This window comes from Salmo salar, chromosome 02 (assembly GCF_965601325.2).
Source record: "Salmo salar chromosome 02, fSalSal1, whole genome shotgun sequence".
Lineage (NCBI taxonomy): Eukaryota > Metazoa > Chordata > Actinopteri > Salmoniformes > Salmonidae > Salmo > Salmo salar.
Window position 1 is genome coordinate 33,092,527 of NC_138292.1, and position 22,192 is coordinate 33,114,718.

At 43.4% G+C, this 22,192-nt stretch overlaps 1 protein-coding gene across 5 annotated transcripts in view; it reads right to left on the reverse strand.

Annotated features, from left to right (window-relative positions):
* Positions 1 to 526: 526 nt before the first annotated feature.
* The window catches only part of LOC106580111 (disintegrin and metalloproteinase domain-containing protein 15), a 30,762-nt gene continuing 9,096 nt past the window's right edge, over positions 527 to 22,192 (reverse strand). The window contains exons 4-25 of one of the 5 annotated variants that reach the window (XM_045702423.2): positions 21,939 to 22,017; positions 21,720 to 21,796; positions 20,553 to 20,769; positions 20,324 to 20,389; positions 20,101 to 20,172; positions 18,406 to 18,575; positions 18,173 to 18,257; positions 17,744 to 17,892; positions 17,341 to 17,518; positions 16,639 to 16,731; positions 16,097 to 16,292; positions 15,583 to 15,691; positions 15,206 to 15,401; positions 14,971 to 15,048; positions 14,731 to 14,842; positions 14,392 to 14,551; positions 13,202 to 13,316; positions 7,414 to 7,479; positions 7,132 to 7,197; positions 4,926 to 4,994; positions 2,980 to 3,149; positions 527 to 2,824 (exon numbers count right to left, since the gene is read on the reverse strand). In XM_045702423.2, the coding sequence (XP_045558379.2) occupies positions 2,758 to 2,824; positions 2,980 to 3,149; positions 4,926 to 4,994; positions 7,132 to 7,197; positions 7,414 to 7,479; positions 13,202 to 13,316; positions 14,392 to 14,551; positions 14,731 to 14,842; positions 14,971 to 15,048; positions 15,206 to 15,401; positions 15,583 to 15,691; positions 16,097 to 16,292; positions 16,639 to 16,731; positions 17,341 to 17,518; positions 17,744 to 17,892; positions 18,173 to 18,257; positions 18,406 to 18,575; positions 20,101 to 20,172; positions 20,324 to 20,389; positions 20,553 to 20,769; positions 21,720 to 21,796; positions 21,939 to 22,017 (2,590 nt within the window). In that variant the 3' untranslated portion in view covers positions 527 to 2,757. The remainder of the gene's footprint in view (positions 2,825 to 2,979; positions 3,150 to 4,925; positions 4,995 to 7,131; positions 7,198 to 7,413; positions 7,480 to 13,201; positions 13,317 to 14,391; positions 14,552 to 14,730; positions 14,843 to 14,970; positions 15,049 to 15,205; positions 15,402 to 15,582; positions 15,692 to 16,096; positions 16,293 to 16,638; positions 16,732 to 17,340; positions 17,519 to 17,743; positions 17,893 to 18,172; positions 18,258 to 18,405; positions 18,576 to 20,100; positions 20,173 to 20,323; positions 20,390 to 20,552; positions 20,770 to 21,719; positions 21,797 to 21,938; positions 22,018 to 22,192) is intronic. The other 4 variants (XM_014160805.3, XM_014160814.3, XM_014160824.3 and 1 more) reach the window with 4 other exon arrangements.

Here is a 22,192-nt window from a genome sequence, read left to right on the forward strand (position 1 = left end):
CATTTCATCAAAACTTAGACTTACGGATCCAAAAGGGTTGACATGAGCAACAACAGAGATGAAGAATATTGTAGGCAAGCATTTCAAGAAATTACAAACCAAAATAAACCAACTCATCTTCCATTACTTGGAGATAGACAAATACATATTTCCCCATAAGACAACTTCACAATTCATTGCAAATGTTCAGAGGAAGTCTGACTTCTCAGAATCAAGCCTTCTATTTATGTTGTTTCCTTCTGTGTTAAAGTGAGAGCAACATGACATCATTTCTCTAATCTGTATCCCCTGAAACCAGTCACTGCAAATCCAGGCTGCATGCACACACACCATGTATGAGAAGAATGTATTAGATCAAATTGGCATGCAAGCCATTATCATCAGCCAGTGAACCCCTTCCTCCTTCCCAAGCACCATGTCTTGTTTCAACTTAGTTGCACACCCAGTGCTGTGATATCACTGTGTGAAAGGGTAAGTCAGCCCAATAGGTAATTAAAGAGGAAAATTAAGCAGCCAACAAAACCAGTCATTTTTCCACAGTCTGTTTTATTTCCCTCAGCAGCAGTGAATGTCTCAATTGAGATAGTAGGAAAACTGCAGACAGAAGTCAAAGTAGATCCGTCTCCTATAAAGACAATCCCATAATTGCATTGAGCAAAATTCGTAACAATTCATGTTACATCTGAGTGTTCTCATACTGATAATCAGACGTATGAATAGAACCAAAGGGAAAGTGTTCAGAACACTGGAACAGATCATTGTCAGTAGAAGGTCAAAAAAGGACATTAACAAATTCTAAATCAAATGGACCGATGGAAGGCATAATCACATGTGCATGCCTGCGCCATTTAGAGGTTTTCATAATCAACCTTGACAACTTTAGTAATTAATCAAAATAATTAACAGTCAAATGATCTGAAATGCTTGTAATGTATATTGCATACCAGTACTCATTTATCCAAATGACCAAGAAGTATTGGCAGATTTCAAATCAGGATGAAGAGTATCAGTTACCAATTTCAATTATCATACCTGCTAGCTGTTCTCGTTGACTAAATAAGCCATCATTGATACACAAAATCATCTATTTGCTGTATAAAGACAGTTAGCCATGTTGCCGTGGAGTGCTTTCAAATTCAACCACTTGGTCTTCATAAGAGTATGTTATCAACTTAAAACTCATAAGGCTTGGAATTCATCACTTTAAACAATATTAAATAGAAGACAAACAAACGTTTTGACATAGAAAACAACAATCTTTCACTAGAAATGAAATACTTTCATGACATGCAGGCAAAAGCAATACCGTTTCCTGTTGACATACAGCCCCTGTACAGGTGGCCCACCACTTCAGGAGTAGTAATACTTATATTGTGGTTTATTCCAGACCATCATAACACTTTATATTAAGTTCCCCTTATACCATGTAGTTACTCAAACTGCAGAGAAGGACCATAACAATGCTTGAATTGCACTAAAAGGATAAGTGACAAAATATGTTTGACATTAATTACCAATCTAGTTACATGAAATAAGACGGAGAAAATGATATTTGGTGTAACTACATGGCATTGCTGTGACTTAATGTAAAGTGTGAGCCTAGTTTTTCTTCGTACATTCAGTCTGTGCATTTCCCCAGTTTAAGAAGTGAATCCCATGGCTTGGTTTTAATTCAACTGAATATGTAAAGACATTCTAGGAGTGCACTTAACTCATTTCGGCCAACACTGGTGCGGCACAACTGATCACCAAAGGTACATAAAAGGCAACCGATCTTCTGTCACAACGTAGGTCAGTGTTCGAGAAGTGGCCTCGCGTTTCACAAAGTTCAATCTACTTCCCCCCTCACTTCTCCAGAGATCCATCTCTTTGGCTTTTAAATAGTCCTTATTGTAGAATTAAAACTAGTAGGCAAGTTCCAATTCTATGGTATTTACAGTTGTGCAGTTCCAGTTAGTTGTACAGCTCTGCAACCGAGAACAACTAAAGTTTCTGTGACACTATTCTCATTTCATCCCAAGGGTTAGTCAGAGGGTTGCATGCAAGGTCTTCCCCTCAATGACACCATTGTGATGGAGATCAAAGGAATCATTGCGGTGAATGAAAGTGTTGATATGCTTCTTTATTCCAGAAAGAGAGCAAGAGGTGGTCAGGACTTGTTTCCTGAGGCCTGCATTAGCCAAGCCACTTAAAATAAAATACTGCAAAATGGTGGCCACAGTCGGATTGGGAGGATGACTTGGGCTTCAACCTATAATTTGAAGAGTAATAAGCTATTCTGAAGCATCACAGAGCATATTCAAATGTGCTAGTGCCATAAAACCAGTACTGGGCCTTTAATCTTGATTGAGCTTATCCTCTGTGTAGACATCCGTTTTGTAATGGTCAGTTAATGTCAAAAGCCACACAGTTTTCATGTAGTGTTACATCTTTGACGGATACTTAACTACATCCATCCAGTTTCTCAATGGCCAACGGATCAACTCGACTGAACATTCCAGACCTTCTCTGCTTTGCTTGGAGTCCCAGTCTGTCCCAACATGGCAGGTAACCAACCAAGGCACCTGTCAGTCTCTCAGTAGGAAGACAACAGGAAATAGTTTAGGGGGGCAGGGAGAGTGAAACGCAGCCTTCGTTTGGAGACTTCTGAGCCGTCCTATAAGGGTCTCCATATTAAAACTCCTGGCTGAATCAGTGCAATTCGTGCTGTCAGGTCCGGTTTAAGAGAATCCTAGTGGTTTTGTGGGTCTTTGGTGGTTAAATCGGAGGTGTCGAGTTAAGTTTTCTGGGTTGTGACGTCCGTACTGGAGGTAAAGGGGCACGTCTATGTGAGAGAGGGATATAAAAAGACAGAAAAGAAGGTCACCTCCAGCTTTTGTTACAATACTGTACAACGCCAACTGTATGTGTCTATCTGCCCATTCATCTGAGATCTATACATTCATCAACTTAGCCGAACAAATACTGTCACTGAAGTACCTGGTAGGGATGGCTGCAACAGGAGGGCCAACAGGTGGAACTGAAGTTATACTCGCTCCATGTTGCATGGGGGCACCAGATGCAGCGTACCCAGGATGGGTGGGATGTGACGGGGGGTCCGAAGGCAAGGACTTCCTGGGGGCTGGTGGTTTTTTGGGTGGTACAAGGGCCTGAAGAAAATACAATAGAAACATATAATACAATCCAGGTGTGACACAGGATGATTTTTGTTGATTATAGCTGTCTCGTCACATAGAGTTTAGGTAACAGAGACAAGACAATTGAAAATTGAGGGCTCTAGACCAACTCCAGTCCTCGGGGGCCTGATTACTGTCCCTTTTGCCCCAGCTAACACACGACTCCAATCATCAACTAATGATCTTCAGTTTAAAAACGAAATTAGTTTAAATCAGCGGTGTTTGCTAGGGATGAGGAACTAGTGTGACCACTATGGCTCCCGAGGCCTGGAGTTGCCCATCCCTGCTCTAGACCAAAAGTAGATTTAATTGATTAACTTTTGGTTTAGTTGCCTGTTCTGCCAATAGTACTAGAAATAATTTATGCGACTTGCTGATATTGATGTGTTGAAGGTTGCCTGCTTGTACGTGGGTGATGCAAACTACACTCACCGGCCAGTTTATTAGGTACACACATCTAGTAGAGGGTCGGACCCCCCTTTGCCTCCAGAAGAACCTGAATTATTCTGGGCATTCTACAAGGTGTCAGAAACGTTCCACAAGGTTGGTCCATGCTGAGGCGATGGCATCATGCAGTTGCTGCTTATTGGACGGTGGTATATTCATGCTGCGAACAGCCTGTTCCATCTCATCCCGAAGATGCACTATTGGGTTAAGGTCTGGGACTGCGCAGGTCACGCCAGGCAATGTTTTTTCACTCATCGATTGTCCAGTGTTGGTGATCGCGTACCTACTGGAGCCGCTTCTTGCTATTTTTAGCTGATAGGAGTGGAACCCGGTGTGGTCGTCTGCTACAATAGCCCATCCGTGATAAGGACCGACCAGTTGTGCATTCCGAGATGCTATTCTACACACCACTGTTGTACTGTGCCTTTTGTCTGTTTGTGGCCCACCTGTTAGCTTGCACGATTCTTGCCACTCTCCTTCGACCTCTCATCAACAAGCTTTTTTTTGCCCACATGACTGCCGCAGACTGGATGTTTTGTTTGTCACAACATTTTCAGTAAACCCTAGACACTCGTGAAAAGCCCAGGAAGGCATCTGTTTCTGAGATACTGGACCCGGTGCGCCTGGCACCGGCGATCATACCACGCTCAAAGTTGCTTAGGCCACTTATTTTGTCCATTCTAACCTTCAATCAAACAGTAACTGAATGTCTCGATGCCTGTTTTATATAGAAAGCCACGGCCACGTGACTCACAGTCTGTAGAAGCGATCCCTTTTCGTGAATGGGGTGCTGTACCAGTGAGTGTATTTACACTACACCAATATATTAAGCATGGTTTAATATGCAAATGAAGTATCAACATGAATAAAATGCAGTTAAAAATGCACATTTCACCATTTTTTTTTCTTTCTCCAAATAGTTACTAACATTGCCATTAGCTATAGCCATAGATTAGCTGTGCATTCTTTTATAACCAACTTTTTAGAGCCACTTCCTCTTCTGTCTAAGGGAGTGAATATGAAGTACTTTTTTTTTTAATCTGCATTTGCACATAACTGTAAATTCAGCAATAAAATACAATTCTGAACTAAAGCTTGATTAGTGTGATTATATTCATTGTCTCAAATAATTAAATCCATCGAATCAACCAATCAATCAACTACATAGACTCATCAGTTAACCACACAATCAAGCATTAAATCCCTCCACAATCAATTAACCAACCCACCCCACTCATCAGATAAATCAACCAATCAGACCCAATGCCCACATGCAGCCATGTCTACATGCTACTCTGGTACCTGGCTGCCTGTTAGCACAGGGTCAGGGGGTAGAGGCTTGGTGGGAGGAGCCGGCCGACTCAACGATGGCTAGAATAACGGACGGAAAACAGAAGAACAGGAGGAATAGATGGAGAGAATGAGAGAGAGGGGTGAAGAGACCAACCAAAGGAAAGGGACTATTCAGGTATTCTAACTGAATGAGACTCCAGAGTAGTCACAATACTCAAATGTTCGCTTTTTGTACGATAAAAACAACAAACGTCAGATGAATTCTCATGCAATGAGACGTCAAATACACAAATCATTTCTATTAGCAAACCACAGAGACGAGACAGCTACCTCTATTCATTCGCCATCATGCTCAGTTCCATGCAGGTAACAAATGCACTCTAAAGTAATGGAATAGTATCCATTACGTTACTATTGACAAGACAGATTCCAATCATGGAAGTAGATAAGAGGGAAAGATGATTGACACCAGTGCTCCTCAAAGCCATACAGATGAGATGAATTTACCCACACTGACCAAACGTTAGAAATCAGCAACTTGACCAATGACCATAAGATACTTTTTGAGGAACAGTGGTATGGAATATACACTGAGTGTACAAAACATTAGGAACACCTGCTCTTTCCATGACAGATTGACCAGGTGCATCCAGGTGAAAACTAGGATCCCTTATTGTTGTCACCTGTTAAATCCACTTACAGTAGATGAAGGGGAGGCGACAGGTTAAAGAAGGATTTTTAAGCCTTGGGACATGACCTGTGTATATGTGTCATACAGAGGGTGAATGGGCAAGACAAAATATTTAAGTGCCTTTGAACAGGGTATGGTAGTAGGTACCAGGCGCACCAGTTTGAGTGGGTCGATAACTGCAACACTGCTGAGTTTTTCACGCTCAACAGTTTCCCGAGAGTATCAAGAATGGTCCACCACCCACTCAAGCCAACTTGACAACTGTGGGAAGCATTGGAGTCAACATTGGTCAGCATCCCTGTGGAACACTTTCAACACCTTGGAGAGTCCATGCCCCGACGATTCAAGGCTGTTATGAGGGCAAAAAGGATTGCAACTCAAAATTAGGAAGTTGTTCCTAATGTTTGTACACTCAGTGTACATTGATTCTAGAGCATCAGCTAATTAACTATGTAGCTCTAGATTTGAATGTTATGTAATAATGCCTACCGTGTTTTATAGGCATCATCACAGAAGATTCAACACACAATTTACGAAAGTGATTGGAAATAAAGAGATGAACAACTCTGGTGTGTGGAGCCACGGTCTTTGTCAACTTGTTCAATCATTGTGTCTCAGCAGATAGGCTCCTCTTCCAGATCTAAGCTGGGGATAGAGTTCGCTCATGTGTAGGGTTCTTTTGCTAAGTGACAGATTTACACATCTAAACAGGAGAGTTAATCTTGTCCTAATGAAACCCGTTAAGCATTAGACACTGTGGCGACTGTTGGTGCTTACCAGGAGGAACATGCTCCCCCATGCCAGTAAGTAATGCTAAATAATCAAAGTAATGCTGTGGTTGGTTTTCAACATCAATTTTTAAGTCACCCTGTACATGCAGGTTTCCATTCAGACTGACATGATGTCATATCCTCATAGAATATATATTTTTTAATGCTTTATTTTTACCCCAATTTCGTGATATCCAATTGGTAGTTACAGTCTTGTCCCATTGCTGTAACTCCCGTACGGACTCGGGAGAGGCGAAGGTCGAGAGCCATGCGTCCCCCGAAACACAACCCAACCAAGCCGCACTGCTTCTTGACACACTGCTCCCTTAACTCGGAAGCCAGCCACACCAAATTTGTTGGAGGAAACACAGTACTGGCGACAGAAGTCAGCGTGCCACAAGAGCATGATGGGGCAAAGAGATCCTGGCTGGCTAAACCCTCCCCTAACGACGCTGGGCCAATTGTTTTCCGCCTCATGGGTCTCCTGGTAGCGGCCGGCTGCGACACAGCCTGGGATCAAACCCGGGTCTGTAGTGACGCCTCAAGCACTGCGATGCAGTGCCTTAGACCGCTGCGCCACTCGGGAGACCCCCTCATAGAATAATTTTACAGAAACAGTGTGATGGCATGGCCCTCTAAACAGATACAAAAAGGGTGATTGCTTGAGAATCAATTTTGGAACCACAGCTCTGAACAACAACAACTGTTACTACATATGGACGAAGACCTCATTAATGGCAACCTCTGACTGTACCTGGTTGTTAGGGGTGCTGGGGTCAGGGGGCAGGGGCTTGGTGGGGGCTGGCCGTTTCTTTCTTATCTAATGATGGATATTTGGAAAAAGTAGAGGAACAAACACGACTTCGCTATAATACTGCAACTCCACATACATAAAGACAGAATGTTAGTTCTAGAAAACATGAGGATTCTTATAGATAAATAATGAGAAGTAAGTTAGAGATTGCATCTCTTTGCATCGCGCACACACAAGCATTTTTCAAGCTACCCATCACCTCACAGGCCTAGGCGAGGTTACCTGGGCTTGTTTTAAGACAGGGTCAGGAGGAAGTGGCTTAGTAGGCGGAGCAGGTCTGTCCTGAACCTGATAGGAGAAAACAGGAGGCAAAGGGTTTTGACAGCCAATGGAAACATGCATTGGGGGGGTAAATTAGTTATTAGAATTAAGCAGAACATATACAACTCAGATTGAGAAAATATGAATTGGTTTCTTGAACATATGCTGAACAAAAATATAAAACGCAACACGTAAAGTGTTGGTCCCATGTTTCATGAGCCGAAATAAAAGATCCCAGAAATATTCCATACACACAAAAAGCTTATTTCTCTAAAATGTTGTGCACAAATTTGTTTACAACAACTGCATTTTATCGATGGCTATTTGAATGCACAGAGATACCGTGACAAGATCCTGAGGCCCATTGTCATGCCATTCATCCGCTGACATCACCTCATGTTTCAGCATGATAATGCAAAGATCTGTAAACAATTCCTGGAAGCTGAAAATGTCCCAGTTCTTCCATGGCCTGCATACTCACCAGACATGTCATCCACTGAGCAAGTTTGGGATGCTCTGGATAGACTTGTACGACAGTGTGTTCAAGTTCCCGACAATATCCAGCAACATCGCACAGCCATTGAAGAGCGGAACAGGCTACAATCAACAGCCTGATCAACTCTATGTGAAGGAGATGTGATGCGCTGCATGAAGCAAATGGTGGTCATACCAGAATCTGACTGGTTTTCTGATCAATGCTCCTACCTTTAAAAAAAAATACAAATCTGTGACCAACAGATGTATATCTGTGTTCCCGGGAATATGAAATCAATAGACTAAATACATGTATTAAATGTACTGATTTCCTTATATAAACTGCAACTCAGTAAAATCTTTGAAATTGTTGCATGTTGCGTTTATATTTTTGTTCAGTGTAGTTACTGTAGAACTTGTTAATGTGTTAGATGCTTTTTTACATTTTCTTTATGCTCCCCATCTTCAGGCAAATCTTACATAGCTCCCCGCATGAAAAAAATACTATAGTATACAGTGCCTTCGGAAAGTATTCAGACCCATTGACTTTTTCCACATTTTGTTACGTTACAGCCTTATTTTACAATGGATTAAATTAAAAGAAATCCTCAGCAATTTACACACAATACCCCATAATGACAAAGCATCAAGAATGGTCCATCATCCAAAGGACATCAAGCCAACTTGACAACTATGGGAGGCATTGGAGTCAACAAAAATACAAAACAGAAATACCTAATTTACATAAGTATTCAGACCTGTTGCCATGAGACTCGAAATTGAGCTTGAGTGCATCCTATTTCCATTGATCATCCTTGAGATGTTTCTACAACTTGATTGGAGTCCACCTGTGGTAAATTCAATTGATTGGACGTGATTTGGGAAGGCACGCACCTGTCTATATAAGGTCCCACAGTTGACCGTGCATGTCAGAGCAAAAACCAAGCCATGAGGTCGAAGGAATTGTCCGTAGAGCTCCGAGACAGGATTAGTTCGAGGCACAGATCTGTGGAAGGGTACCAAAAATGTCTGCAGCATTGAAGATCCCCAAGAACACAGTGGCCTCCATCATCCTTAAATGGAAGAAGTTTGGAACCACCAAGACTCTTCCTTGAGCTGGCCGCCCGGCCAAACTGAGCAATCGGGGGAGAAGGGCCTTGGTCAGGGAGGTGACCAAAAACCCGATGGTCACTCTGACAGCACTCCAGAGTTCCTCTGTCGATATGGGAGAACTTTCTAGAAGGACAACCATTTATACAGCCCTCCACCAATCAGGCCTTTATGGTAGAATGGCCAGACGGAAGCCACTCCTTAGTAAAAAGGCACATGACAGCCAGCTTGGAGTTCGCCAAAAAGCACCTAAAGGATTCTGAGACCATGAGAAACAAATTGGTCTGATTAAATCAAGATTGAACTCTTTGGCCTGAATGCCAAGTGTCACGTCTGGAGGAAACCTGCCACCATCCCTAAGGTGAAGCATGGTGGTGGCAGCATCATGCTGTGGAAATGTTTTTCAGTGGCAGAGACTGGGAGACTAGTCAGGATCAAGGCTAAGATGAAGGGAGCAAAGTACAGAGAGGGCCTCCAGAGTGGTGCAATGGTTTAAGGCACTGCATCGCAGTTGCTAGCTGTGCCACTAGAGATCCTGGTTCGAGTCCGGGTTATGGGAGGGTTTGGCTGGCAGGGATATCCTTGTCCCTCTAGTGACTCCTCTGGCGGGCCGGGGGTATGGACGCTGACATGGTCTCAAGGTGTACAGTGTTTTTTCCAACACATTGGTGTGGCTGGCTTCCAGGTTAAGCAAAAAAAAAGTACAGAGATCCCTTGATGAAGTCCTGAGCGCTCTGAAGCAGGTTTTCAGACTGGGGGCAAAGGTCCACCTTCCAACAGGACAACGACCCTAAGCACACAGCCAAGACAATAAAGGAGTGGCTTCGGAACAAGTCTCTGAAACACGACCCAACAAAAGTGTGGCCAAGCCAGAGCCTGGACTTGAACCCGATCGAACATCTCTGGAGAGACCTGGAAAAGCTGTGCCGCAATGCTCCTCATCCAACCTGACAGAGCTTGTGAGGATATGCAGAGAAGAATGGGAGAAACTCCCCAAATGCAGGTGTGCCAAGCTTGTAGCTTAACCAATACCCTAAAAGACTTGAGGCTGTAATCGCTGCCAAAGGTGCTTCAACAAAGTACAGAGTAAAGGGTCTGAATACTTAAGTAAATATATTTCAGTTTATTTGATAAATTAGCAAAAAAGTCATTATGGGGTATTGTGTGTAGATTGATGAGGGAAAGAAACAATTTCGTACATTTTAGAATAAGGCTGTAACCTAACAAAATGTGGAAAAAGTCAAGGGGTCTGAATACTTTCTGTAAATACTGTAGTATTATCATATTTATATACTATAGTATTCACTGTAGTGTTTGACTTTACACTGTAGTGTTTTTGTGGACATGACTGTAGTATTTACAATTCACTATAGTATAAATGCAGTAGTATTTCTATAGTTAGAACTTCCGCGGTATCCAGATTGTCATACCGACCTTGTACCATCCCGGGATATTCTGTAATACCGGCACTGAACAGAAGGGGTGCTATTTTCAAACTCCATTGAGCCTCTGTAATCCAAAGGTTAGCAATGCTGATTTTGCAAGAAGCTAACCACTTAGCTGGATAACCAGGCAGCCAGAAAATTCTACCCGCTGATTTACAGCTGCACTAGGTTCAGACAGCATTCCTGTGTATATTAAGACATCACGGAGTCAGCACAAGATATGGCTCAGAAAACGTACCTCAATCCAGGGATGAGAAACGTGCTGTACTCCGAATTGTCCCATTAGCTCAACTGTTACACCGTGAAGACAATGGGACAATTAGGAGTACAATACATTTCTCATCCCTGGATTGAGGTACATTTTAATCTACACAGGAATGCTGTTTGACCCTAGTGCAGCTATAAGCAAGCGGCTTGGATCTGCTGGCTAATAGATAACTAGCTACTAAATTAGCAAAGCAAATGCCCAACTATAGAGTATTGAACATATTTCAGACAGTTAACTTAATAGTTATAAGATATCTAGCTGTAAAACATTTAGTTGTGAATTCCATACTGTAACTAGATCACCTGACGTGTGCTGCGCAACAGTGTGTGACTCACAAGGCTCCAGTCTCTAGTCATTGTGTGCTTGTAAACAAACACAATGTGATTAGGGACTACCAGTAAACTTCATAATGAAAAATAATGTGACAGGTGAAATGAAGAACGCAACCTGCTTTATCTCCTAACGTATTACACAAGTTGACTGCAGGTACCTTACTTAAAAAGTAGCTACACATTTTCAAATGTATAAAAAAAATGATAATAAATAGTTTCAAAGATATTGACAGCATTGAAAAACCATCCTGTGGCTATTTCCAAATACCCCAGTATATGGTATACTGCCCAAGCCTAAAATACTATAGTATTTACTATAGTGTTTTAGTTTTATTATCTTTGACATGGAATTGGTGGCTTTGTCCTTGAGGAAACCTACTGGACAAATACTAAAACATTTCCATAACCTGTAGGTAGAAATTCTATAGTAACTACTACACATGATTAAGGTATACTACAGTGTGTAGTATAGTATTCTACAGTACACAACAGAATTATATAGTAAGCACTACACAATCGAGGGGAATACCAGTGTGTAGTACAGTATTCTACAGCATACTACAAAATTCTATAGTAAACACTACACGATCGAGGGATACTACAGTGTGTAGCATAGTTTAACAGTAGGGATTCATATTTTCCATACAAGTTTCAATATTGGGAATAATTCATATTTATCCTGAAAGTTCCGGTAAATAGCGCAAAAATCAGATGTGCCCATTTAAAGAGTTTAAAACCAAGATATGGTCACTATGCCTGCCAGGTTTCTCCCCAAATAAGAGAGTGAAGATTTCAGAGAAAATGAAACTGATATTTAGTAATGATAGAGTAACTGTGTTTGATCGCCAATGACATCGTTGTGAATTGCAAAACAGGCCGTTCATAAATTCTGAGCCTTACATTCCTCAAATAATTCAGCAAATTTCAGCAGTAAGCCATCTCGACACAGAGCGCACCCAGAGTATAGAGTTGTTGAATCATTGAAACTTTGTAACGGCAGTCAAACAAAAGTCAAATGACCAAAGTTGCTAAGCTTGCTAGATAACCTTCAACGAATGACAGAATATCTACTCTTTTTGGCAAAAATCAAGTTCATGATTATACGGATAACAGATCAGCTCAAGAATAACAGGGAGATGAAGAGTGGAAATAGTTTAAATATCAAAGTAACTCTGTTTTCAAAATATCCATATCTACTCCCATATTGTTTGTTGAGCACACATTCTCTACCGAAGCAAGTCCGAGACAGCGCAGAGAAGATGTTATAGCGGTATTCTGACATGCACAGGCGAGAGACGTGCTTTGATAATGCAACCTATGGATTACAGAATAAAGTTAGGAATGTTCATGCAAGACAGGAGTCAGGGTTTTGGATTAGAAAAAAGCCTAGGCTTTAGGACAGGGGAATATATCATTTTCCCTCATCCCTACCCACAGACTTCATGCCTGTGACAGAGATGACTATGTAATAAATTGTGCATAGGCCTATCAAATTTGTGACTGTCTGAAGAGTCACTGAAGAGTCAATGACAGCTCAAAGAGGCACATGTTTTATAGGCTATACTGTAGGGGTTTCCTGTAGGGTTCATTAACTGCATTCGGGTCGCATGTGCAGTCCAGCAGTGGCAATTACGAGTGTACTTTGAATTTATGGTGACTTTGTGTGAAGTAAATACGCTAGACTAAAGGCTACCATGCGACAACCTGTTTGGATAATGTGCTATTAAATATTTAACTAATCTGATGCTGCGCATGTTGTGGATTTTGTGGAATGGCATTAGTGCTGACATTGGGGAGCATTTTAGTAATTTTCCAGGTGTTGTCATTTAATCTTTTCGGGAAATGTGTCTTCATGGATCAGTCAAGGGATCTCGATTACCCATGTTAATCCCGATTCTACAATTTACTACAGAATTCTATCGTAAATTCTACAGTAAACTGTAGTATTTTTTCATGTGGGTCAACTCAGAGATTGACGTCTACTAAATGGCCAATATTATTACAACAAATTCAGTGTTATCGAGTCCATGTACCTGTAACAAGGGGCACATAGGAACAGTGTAGGTGGAAAAACTATCTGAGTGACAGCCAGGGAAGGCCAGGCTGGGTCATCGTGGTACCTTGTTGGAAGGCAGCGACGGGGTCATTTGGATGTCACTCTGGCGGCTCCAGTGGTACCTCAGAGGTTGGACCTGCTCACCGTTACGAGCATCCACTCGCTCTGTGGCCGGGGTCCTGGGAGACAGCACACACTCACACATTAACACACTAACACATTACCAAAAAGTTCATACCACAATTTCAATAATGGGGGTGCTGAAGCGTAGTAAGCTGAGCACTGTCATAAGCGTTAAGAATGATGTTTCTCTATAACACTGGTCCAGCCCTCAAAGAATGGCCGTTTGATTACAATACACTGGTTAATATACATGATGTTACAACCTAGGGGAATAATCCGTTCTGGTTCTGAAGAGTCAGAGGTCATTGCAGTGGTACAGTATAAGTACAAATGAGGTTGAGAGAAGTAACGCTCAAAATAAGCGTATAGAACTGAGACTCTACAGAATGGTCACCATCCATATCCATGAAAACCGGCTCTAAAGGAGTCTTATATAAAACAATGAAGAAATGGGGAACTAAACTGGGGTGAGTTTCCCAAAGCCTTCGTAGCATTTAGTTAGTCGTTAGATCCTACTTAAAGTGCGTCGCTAGTATCTGAGCTGTTACTCAAAAAACACCTGTTGAACTAAAACTGATCAATCAAATTTAGTCACTCTCTCTTCAGATTATAGTGAGTTATTTTAATATGGACCAACGTTCACAGATATTTTTGCAAACTAGAGACTCTTGGGTGTTATATGGAACACTAAGTATTAACTTTGCACTTCAGTAACGATTCGTCGTAAAGACACAGCCCAGAACTGAGCAGCTAGAAACTAATTCCATGGCTTTACTCTACCCTTAACATTTACTACCTTTTAGCCTGTTCTACGGCAAACACCAAGCCCCAATTCTCACTATGGGCCACATTGACCCCACTGAATTCTGAGTAGTGAAAAACACAGTTAACTCTGACCTCCATTGATTGATGAAGTGCAAGATAATTGGACATGCACAAGGTTTCAAACTTGCACATACTGTAGTTTGCCATAGCCCCTTTCATTCCATTATAGCTATTAAAAAAACACTATGGCCGAAATTCTATCCATACTGATAGCGGTTGTCTGCACTGCGCAAACATATACATACTATATAAACATTGTAACTAATCAGTGAACACAGCTGGTGTCCCCTGGGTCAGGGCTCTCACCGGCTCTGTTGGCGTCCGGTGCCCTTGTGGAAGAGGCTGGTAGTGCCCAGGCAGGGCAGGTTGCGGTGACAGCGGGGGAAACGTAGGGCGAGGAAGAGGAGAACCACTGGCAGGATGAAGAGGAAGATGACCAGCAAGGCCACACGTGCCGGGTCAGATCCTGGAGATACAGAAAAAAAATGGAGGTCTTGGTTATCATGACAGACATAGAATTAAAGCTGGGGGCATGTTACTTATCTCATCCTAGTTTTATTGATACGGTGTCCCAATTTCTCAAGGATTTGATTAAGATAAGGAGTGTGTATCTATGAGTGCATTAACAGAGGAACGGTGAGGTACCTCTAGGTGCTCTTGCAGGGCCACTGTCCACACTGCCTCCATGGCCTGTGTACCTACAGTCTGGAGGAGCCCAACCCACATCACAGTGGCAGTTCTTATTGCTGTTGCACACCTGGCAATGTCAGAGAGAGGACATTGAGCCATATTATTCATTTAACATCAACAACAGTATGGGCCAGTCCATTGTAAGCTATACAATATAACTCCTATAAAGGGGAGACAGGCAGCTGGCTTGCTCACCCCGTGTCCGTTGCATTTGCTCTGACACTCGTCGACGCCGAACAAAGACACATCCTGACACCGCTGGTTCCAACAGGCCTGAACCACAACATGGTCAGTAATACCAATCATCATTTTTGATATGCATGTAAGCTTAGATAACAACACAGAAAACCTCCCTATTCCAAAGGGTCAAATGGCCCGTTCCACAAAACCAGATGTTGCATTGTATTTCTATAGTTGAGGAGATGCGCACCTTGCCAAGACCACACGCGGTGCCCTGTGCCACCATGGCAGGGTCGGAGACGTCGTCGCCAAGGTGGAAGTAGGTTCCCCGGCAGACAAAGTCGCTGTAGTTAAATTTTACTTTAGTGGTCAGGATCTCAGCGCTGGTGCCTAGCAACGGACGGTCGTTGCCTCCCTGGCACTGGAGCCTCCCACAATGCACATCTCTGAAAAGTCAGACACAGTCAGAGCAACAGTCAGACACATGGAAGTGTTCATTAGGCACCAAATGGATGAAAAAGGACTGAAACAGGGCAGGACTACATGAACTTACCAATAAGATATGCTAATTTGCAATCTGTTGCAGAACATTTTGCTACGATGTTCCCCAATGAACGTGGTACCTACTTGCTAGGGCAGGGGATGTAGGTTCCGTTGGCCATCTGGCCACAGTTGCCGTATTTGTTGCCCTGTTTGTTGACGGAGGAAAAGCAGACAGGCGGAGCCCTGGTGGAATCTGAAAAGAAAAGGGAGTTTAAACAATCAGAATTGTCTCAAAGATTCTACAGTAAAAGTGTCTGAACAACACTGCATCCTGAGTTTATGAGCCATTCTCAATTCTCCATCTCTGCAACATATGGCATATGAAGATTTGATATGATGTAATAACTCGCCAAAACAGTTTCTTCAATCAAACACTAGTGGTGACATTATTTATAGGAATCTTTGTCCAGGGAAGTATTCTCTGTTCCAGTTCCGCTGACCAGTCAGTCCAGAACTCTGGGGTTCGGATCTCTTGAGGTTCTAGAGTACTTGGTAAAAGTACTGAAACAAGTCAAAATAACTAGCCACTAGCTCCCCACAGTGGTATCAATCCCAATGGTTATCGGGTCCAGAACATTTGACCAATAGTGTAACTCACTAGGTCCCCACAACATCTGGCACTGTGTGTTGAGGCTGGCGCAGACACCGCTGTAGCAGTAGGAGGAGCCTTCCTCGCAGGGCTCGCCGTTCTGCAGGAACACGTTGGGGGGGCAGTACGGAGAGGTACCGGTGCAGTGCTCTGGGAGGTCACACTCCCCCAGGGGCTGCCGACACATCCATCCACCTGAACGCAGCTGGTCAGACAGAGAAAATAGACAGTAGATCAGTAAAGGGGTTTATGATTTGGACCTTTGTTCAGCTTCTTGTGATAGATCATGTAACAGTTTAGTTCATTAGGATCACTATTAGCTATTGCACACGCAGCAGCTACTCTTCCTGGTGTCCACATAAAACATACACGACAAAATACAGAACCGTAATAGACAAGAACATAACAATCAGGGTTATAACATATATAATTATAGTTAGAATAAATATGAGACTAATGAACTGAGCTGATTTAAATGTAGGTGTTCAGTGATGGGGTTGAATGAGTGACTGTCAGTAAGGGTCCAGTGAAGGAGAGAAAGGCTTGCCCACCTTGCAGTTGTCACAACAGATGCCATCGGAGGAACACTGGGCCCCAGGAACCAGTTTACAGGTGGTGGCGTTGCAGCAGGGATCGTTACACTCCTGGACATCCAGAGAGACAGACAATAATTAATCCTAAACCCTGAAGTTAGGGCTCTTCAACCTTTTCTTTCCCAGGGATCCCGTCCCAGGCAAACTGGCGACCCAGGGACCCCCATCATACGTTAGTAATATAAACATTGAAATAACAAAATAAAATGTGTAATTTGATATATATATATTTTTGTGGGCCTCCTAATTGAATACCCCTGACATAAATCATAAAGTCTGTTAATAGAATTATCATCTATGGTGGCAGGTTGGTGATGAATCTTGTCATTGAGATGAATCTTGTTCTGTAGGCAGCTCTGCAGGGTGGTCAGTAGCTGGCACATCCACAAAGTCATAAAATCTGATTTTAAACCTAACCTGAACCTTCACCCTAACCACACTGCTAACCTTATGCCTAACCTTAAATTAAGACCAAAAAGCACATTTTTGTTTTCATTAATTTTGTATGATACAGCCAATTTTGACTTAACAGCTGGCCCATCTAGAGGAAACCGCTCAGTGCTGCTTCCAGGGCAAGATCCATCCAAATAAAGGTCAACCTGCATCTATGGTGAGCTATGCTGTCCTCCCTAAAAATATCAAATTTACTGTCCAACATACATCCAGCAGGCCGCAGTCACATTCCTCTCCCTTCTCCACATAGAGGTTTCCACAGCGTGGCCCCCCCAGCAGTTTCTCAGGCTGGGGCACGTTGAAGAGGCACATCCCTCCACCGTGGAGCAGGCTGAGGGACAGGTCTCTGGCACTGCAGCTGCTGAACAGCTGGCCTGGCATGAACCTGGAACAGAGGGGTAAAGAGAACAAGACATTTAGTGGATGCTCTTATCCAGAGCTTCTTACAAGTGCATTAAAATGAAGTGCCTCGAAATTGACATAATACAAGGCAAGTGAGGATCACAGCTGCACATAACTGACCCTTTGTTTAGTATCATTGACTTTGCATGGCCTGGTGCTTTTGTAATGCATGTCAAACCTAGCCCACCATAGCCCCCTAGCCCCTCACCCAGTAGATGGCTCCATGATGCAGCCTCCCAGGCGTGGTTCGTTCTGACACTGGCAGCGCCGGTCGGCCGTGTCGTGATTCATGCCCAGATTGTGCCCGAGCTCGTGGGCAATGGTGGACGCCACCCCCAGTACACTGACCAGGTGATCCTGCAGACAGACAGACAGACAGACAGACAGACAGACAGACAGACAGAGACAGACAGAGACAGACAGAGACAGACAGAGACAGACAGAGACAGACAGAGACAGACAGACAGACAGACAGACAGACAGACAGACAGACAGACAGACAGACAGACAGACAGACAGACAGACAGACAGACTCAGTCAACTACCAGACTCAGTCAACTACCAGACTCATACTGTCATTGTGGGGCAGATACCCCTGTACTCCACTGATAAGCCTAACTGAAGCTAACTAACTCACCACATTTACCCCTCCTGACCGGTCCTTGGAGCACATGGAAGACTGAGATGCCATTCCCACTGTAGTTCCATCAAATGAGCCCCCCCTGGAACAGATCAAACACATACAGTTATAGTTAGTCTATTTTCACAAAGAGGCCATTCACTGGTATATACACATGTATTTGGGATGAATCTGCTTCCATAATGTACAGGTGTGAGAAAGGCTTCAACCAAGTCCATTTGACTACTCACATAATGAGCTGAGCATTGTCGTGGCGCAGGCGGGGCAGCAGCTCTCTGGTGCGCCACTCCAGGAAGCGGTTGAGAGTGTCTGAGGGACTCTTGTCAACCTGGATCTTATCCTGGTCACTCCAGATCTCCACCCCAGTTAGAGCCACACGCACACTCAGCGGCCGGTAGAACTAGAGAGGGGTAGATGAGGACCACCATGATAAACCAATGAAAATCTAATACAAATATACACTGGCCAGTTTATTAGGTACACCCATCTAGTACCGGGTCAGATCCCCTTTTGGCTCCAGAACAGCTTGAATTCTTTGGGGCATGGAAACGTTGCTCAATTTGTATCAAGAGACCTAATGTGTGCCTGGAAAACATTCCCCACACCATTACACCACTGCCACCAGCCTGTACCATTGACACCAGGCAGGACGGTGCCATGGATTCATGCTGCCTACGCCAAATACTGACTCTGCTATCAGCATGACGCAACAGGAACCAGGTTAAGTTTTAGTGTTTTACTTGCTAAATGGTATTTACTTTGCCACCATGGCCTTTTTTGCCTTTACCTCCCTTATCTCACCTCATTTGCTCACATTGTATATAGACTTATTTTTCTACTGTATTATTGACTGTATGTTTGTTTTACTCCATGTGTAACTCTGTGTTGTTGTATGTGTCGAACTGCTTTGCTTTATCTTGGCCAGGTTGCAATTGAAGATGAGAACTTGTTCTCAACTTGCCTACCTGGTTAAATAAAGGTGAAATTAATAAAAAATTTGAACCCGGCAATGTTTTTCCACTCCTCAACTGTCCAGTGTTGGTGATAGCGTGCCCACTGAAGCCACTTCTTCTTGTTTTTAGCAGATAGGAGTAGAACCTGGTGTTGTAGTCTGCTGCAATAGCCCATCAGTGACAAGGACTGACGAGTTGTGTGTGCGAGATGCCGTCCTGCGCCATTATTTGCCTGTTTGTGGCCTGCCTGTTTGCCTGCACGATTCTTGTCATTCTCCTTTAACCGCTCATCGAGCTGTTTTCGCCCACAGGACTGCCGCTGACTGGATGTTTTTTCGTCTGTGGCACCATTCTCTGTAAATCCTACACACTGTCGTGCGTGAAAAGCCCAGGAGGCCAGCTGTTTCTGAGATACTGGATCTAACGCACCTGGCACCGACAATCACACCACGCTCAAAGTCGCTTCTAACGTTCAATCGAACGGTAATTGAATGCCTTGATGCCTGTCTGCCTCCTTTACACAGCAAGCCACAGCCACGTGACACACTGTCTGTAGGAGCGAACCATTTTTTGTGAACGGGATGCTGTACCTAATAAACTGGGTGTAAGACATCCTCCAGCGATTTAATTTTACTTTTGAAAAGCGATATCCCAAGGATAAATACAGTAAAGTACACACACTAAACGGTGAAAACATTTGTTTTTAGCAAAATAATATTTTTTAGACACCTGCAAACTTCAAGGAGTAAGGCATTCAAGGAGTTGGTCTGTTGGGAATACGTGATATCGCCGGCCTCCTGCTTGCTTGAGGAACAATAGAGAAGCAGTAGACGATAGAAGAGGAAAGGCCCACTCCCCCACTTGTGCCATGTCCCGACTTACCTGGACCACTTACTGAGATGTGGCTTTTGTCAAGTAAATCAGGTGTTAAATGAGGTGAAAAGGAGACAACTTTAATATTAGGTTACATACCCAGTCTACTTGGTTGGCCACATCCAGCATTCGATAGATGATAGTCTTGTTGATTTTCTGGTAGTTACGGTACTGTAAACAATAACAGTTATTGGTTAGGCCAATAGAGGCAGAACATGATGGGATTGGTCTAAATGTATTGGGGTCTCTTCAAAGTGCAGCTATGTCAGTGCCTTGCTTACACTAGGAGGCATTGTCGTACATTAGCCTTATCGTACATTACCTCTTTGTGATCAGCTACAAGCACAAGCTCTATGTACTTGGTCTCTGAGAGAATGTCCCTCTTACTCTGCAAAAAAAGCAAAGCGTAAACAAAAGACATTCGGGCCAATGTACACTATGTTGTCGACAATTCAGGGAAGTCAGTACGGTATTTCCAGCAGTGGCGAAAACATCAGTAGTTCCAATTCCAGGATAAACAAACATTTGATTGTGCTTCCAGCCCCTCTCACCCTGTGTGGGACTTGTGGTGGGATGTGGATGGGGGCTACAGGTGTATGGGACACTCCACAGCCCCCAACACTACCCCTCTCCAGAGGTCTGGTGGAGTAGAGCAGGTGCATCCCCTCCTCCTCCTCCCCTCCACTCTCCTCTGCCCCCTCCTCATCCTCGTGTTCTTCCTCAGGCTGCAGCTCAAAGCTCAGGGTGGAGTTGATGGCCACCACACCCCTGAAGGAGAAGGGAATAAACAGGGACTCACTCAACAGGGAGTCAACAGGGACACAAAATGGCGTCCAAGTTCAAAGTAAATACAGTTACTTCAGGTGAGGACATTGTCCAAGGCTCTGCTAGCAACCGGATTACGTTCGCTACATAAACATGACCCTAAACCGAGTATATAGCCACACGGTCTGCCCACGCGAGTAAAGAGCTCTAAATAACTCCAACTCTAAATAAAGGCCAAGAGGATTTTCCATGGATTTCCGCCAAGTTAATTTGGATATCCCTAAAGTATCCAAGCCAGCGGAAGGGACCCTAGATTAAAACTGGTGCTCTCTCAAATCGGGTGATTAGTATGCTTGAGGAGGTCAGAGTTCTTTCAGATTAATCTGGATTGGATTAAAGCCACCTCATGGTGGATCACTCCGCCCCACTCACAAAACCATGACGCTCACATAACAATGACGTTGTCCGTACTGCAGGCAAAGGTGAAGTGCCCTTAGTAAAGACTTCCCCTTTATAATAATAGGTTTACCATATAGTGCACCACAAAGGGTTTAACTGAGGTGGGTGATTAAGTGGGATAAGGCTGACCCCCGTTTAGATCACTTTACTGGTTTTAAATGCATTAACCATTACATAACAGAGTATGAAAAGCATATGCTTAAGGTCATAAGGTCATGCGGGTAAACTTTTTGAGCTGTTAGGCTCTATTTCTTAATGTAAAACCTAAAAGGCATATGAATTTGTATGATCTCACTTCCATGGACACCATTCTCAAATCAAGAATGTTGACTGGGTACATCTACAGGGAACATTGTTCGCATACTGTTGCCTTGCTTGTGAAGTTCCGTGAAATTGTACATTCCTTTGGGTAGTGACAGAGGGGAAATGATCCTAATTTTGACAGGCTGCATACCATCCTGTGGTTTTGACAGAGTTAACATTGATATTATTACCTGAGTCCAGAGCAGGTACTGAGAGCCACCCTGGACTGTGGGAAGCCCCTCACTGAGCCGTGGTAGTAGCAGTGAGTCTATGAGATAACAACCAGGGAGAGAGTAGTCAACATAATATAATGACATATTATCCAAGCTCATATGAACTAACTTAACGTTAACTATCCCTATAACAATTCAACCTATAACAAATCAGAACATTTACAACACATTACTTACCACTGTGCCCTCCTCTAAAGAAACCCCAGTGCCATTAGGGAGGTAGTAGAAGACATTGGGGGGCCTGGGCAGGAGATCACTGCAGGGAGAGGACAGGGTTACTGTACATTCATTCAGACTGCTTCCTCTGAAGATTTGTCTGAAGTCCGAATGTTTTTTATTGCTAATGATAAACCCCTTTATGAAACTATGAAGTCTTAACTCAACAATGGCAAAGGTTGGGGCACTTCAGCATCACATCTCCCCATTCAAAA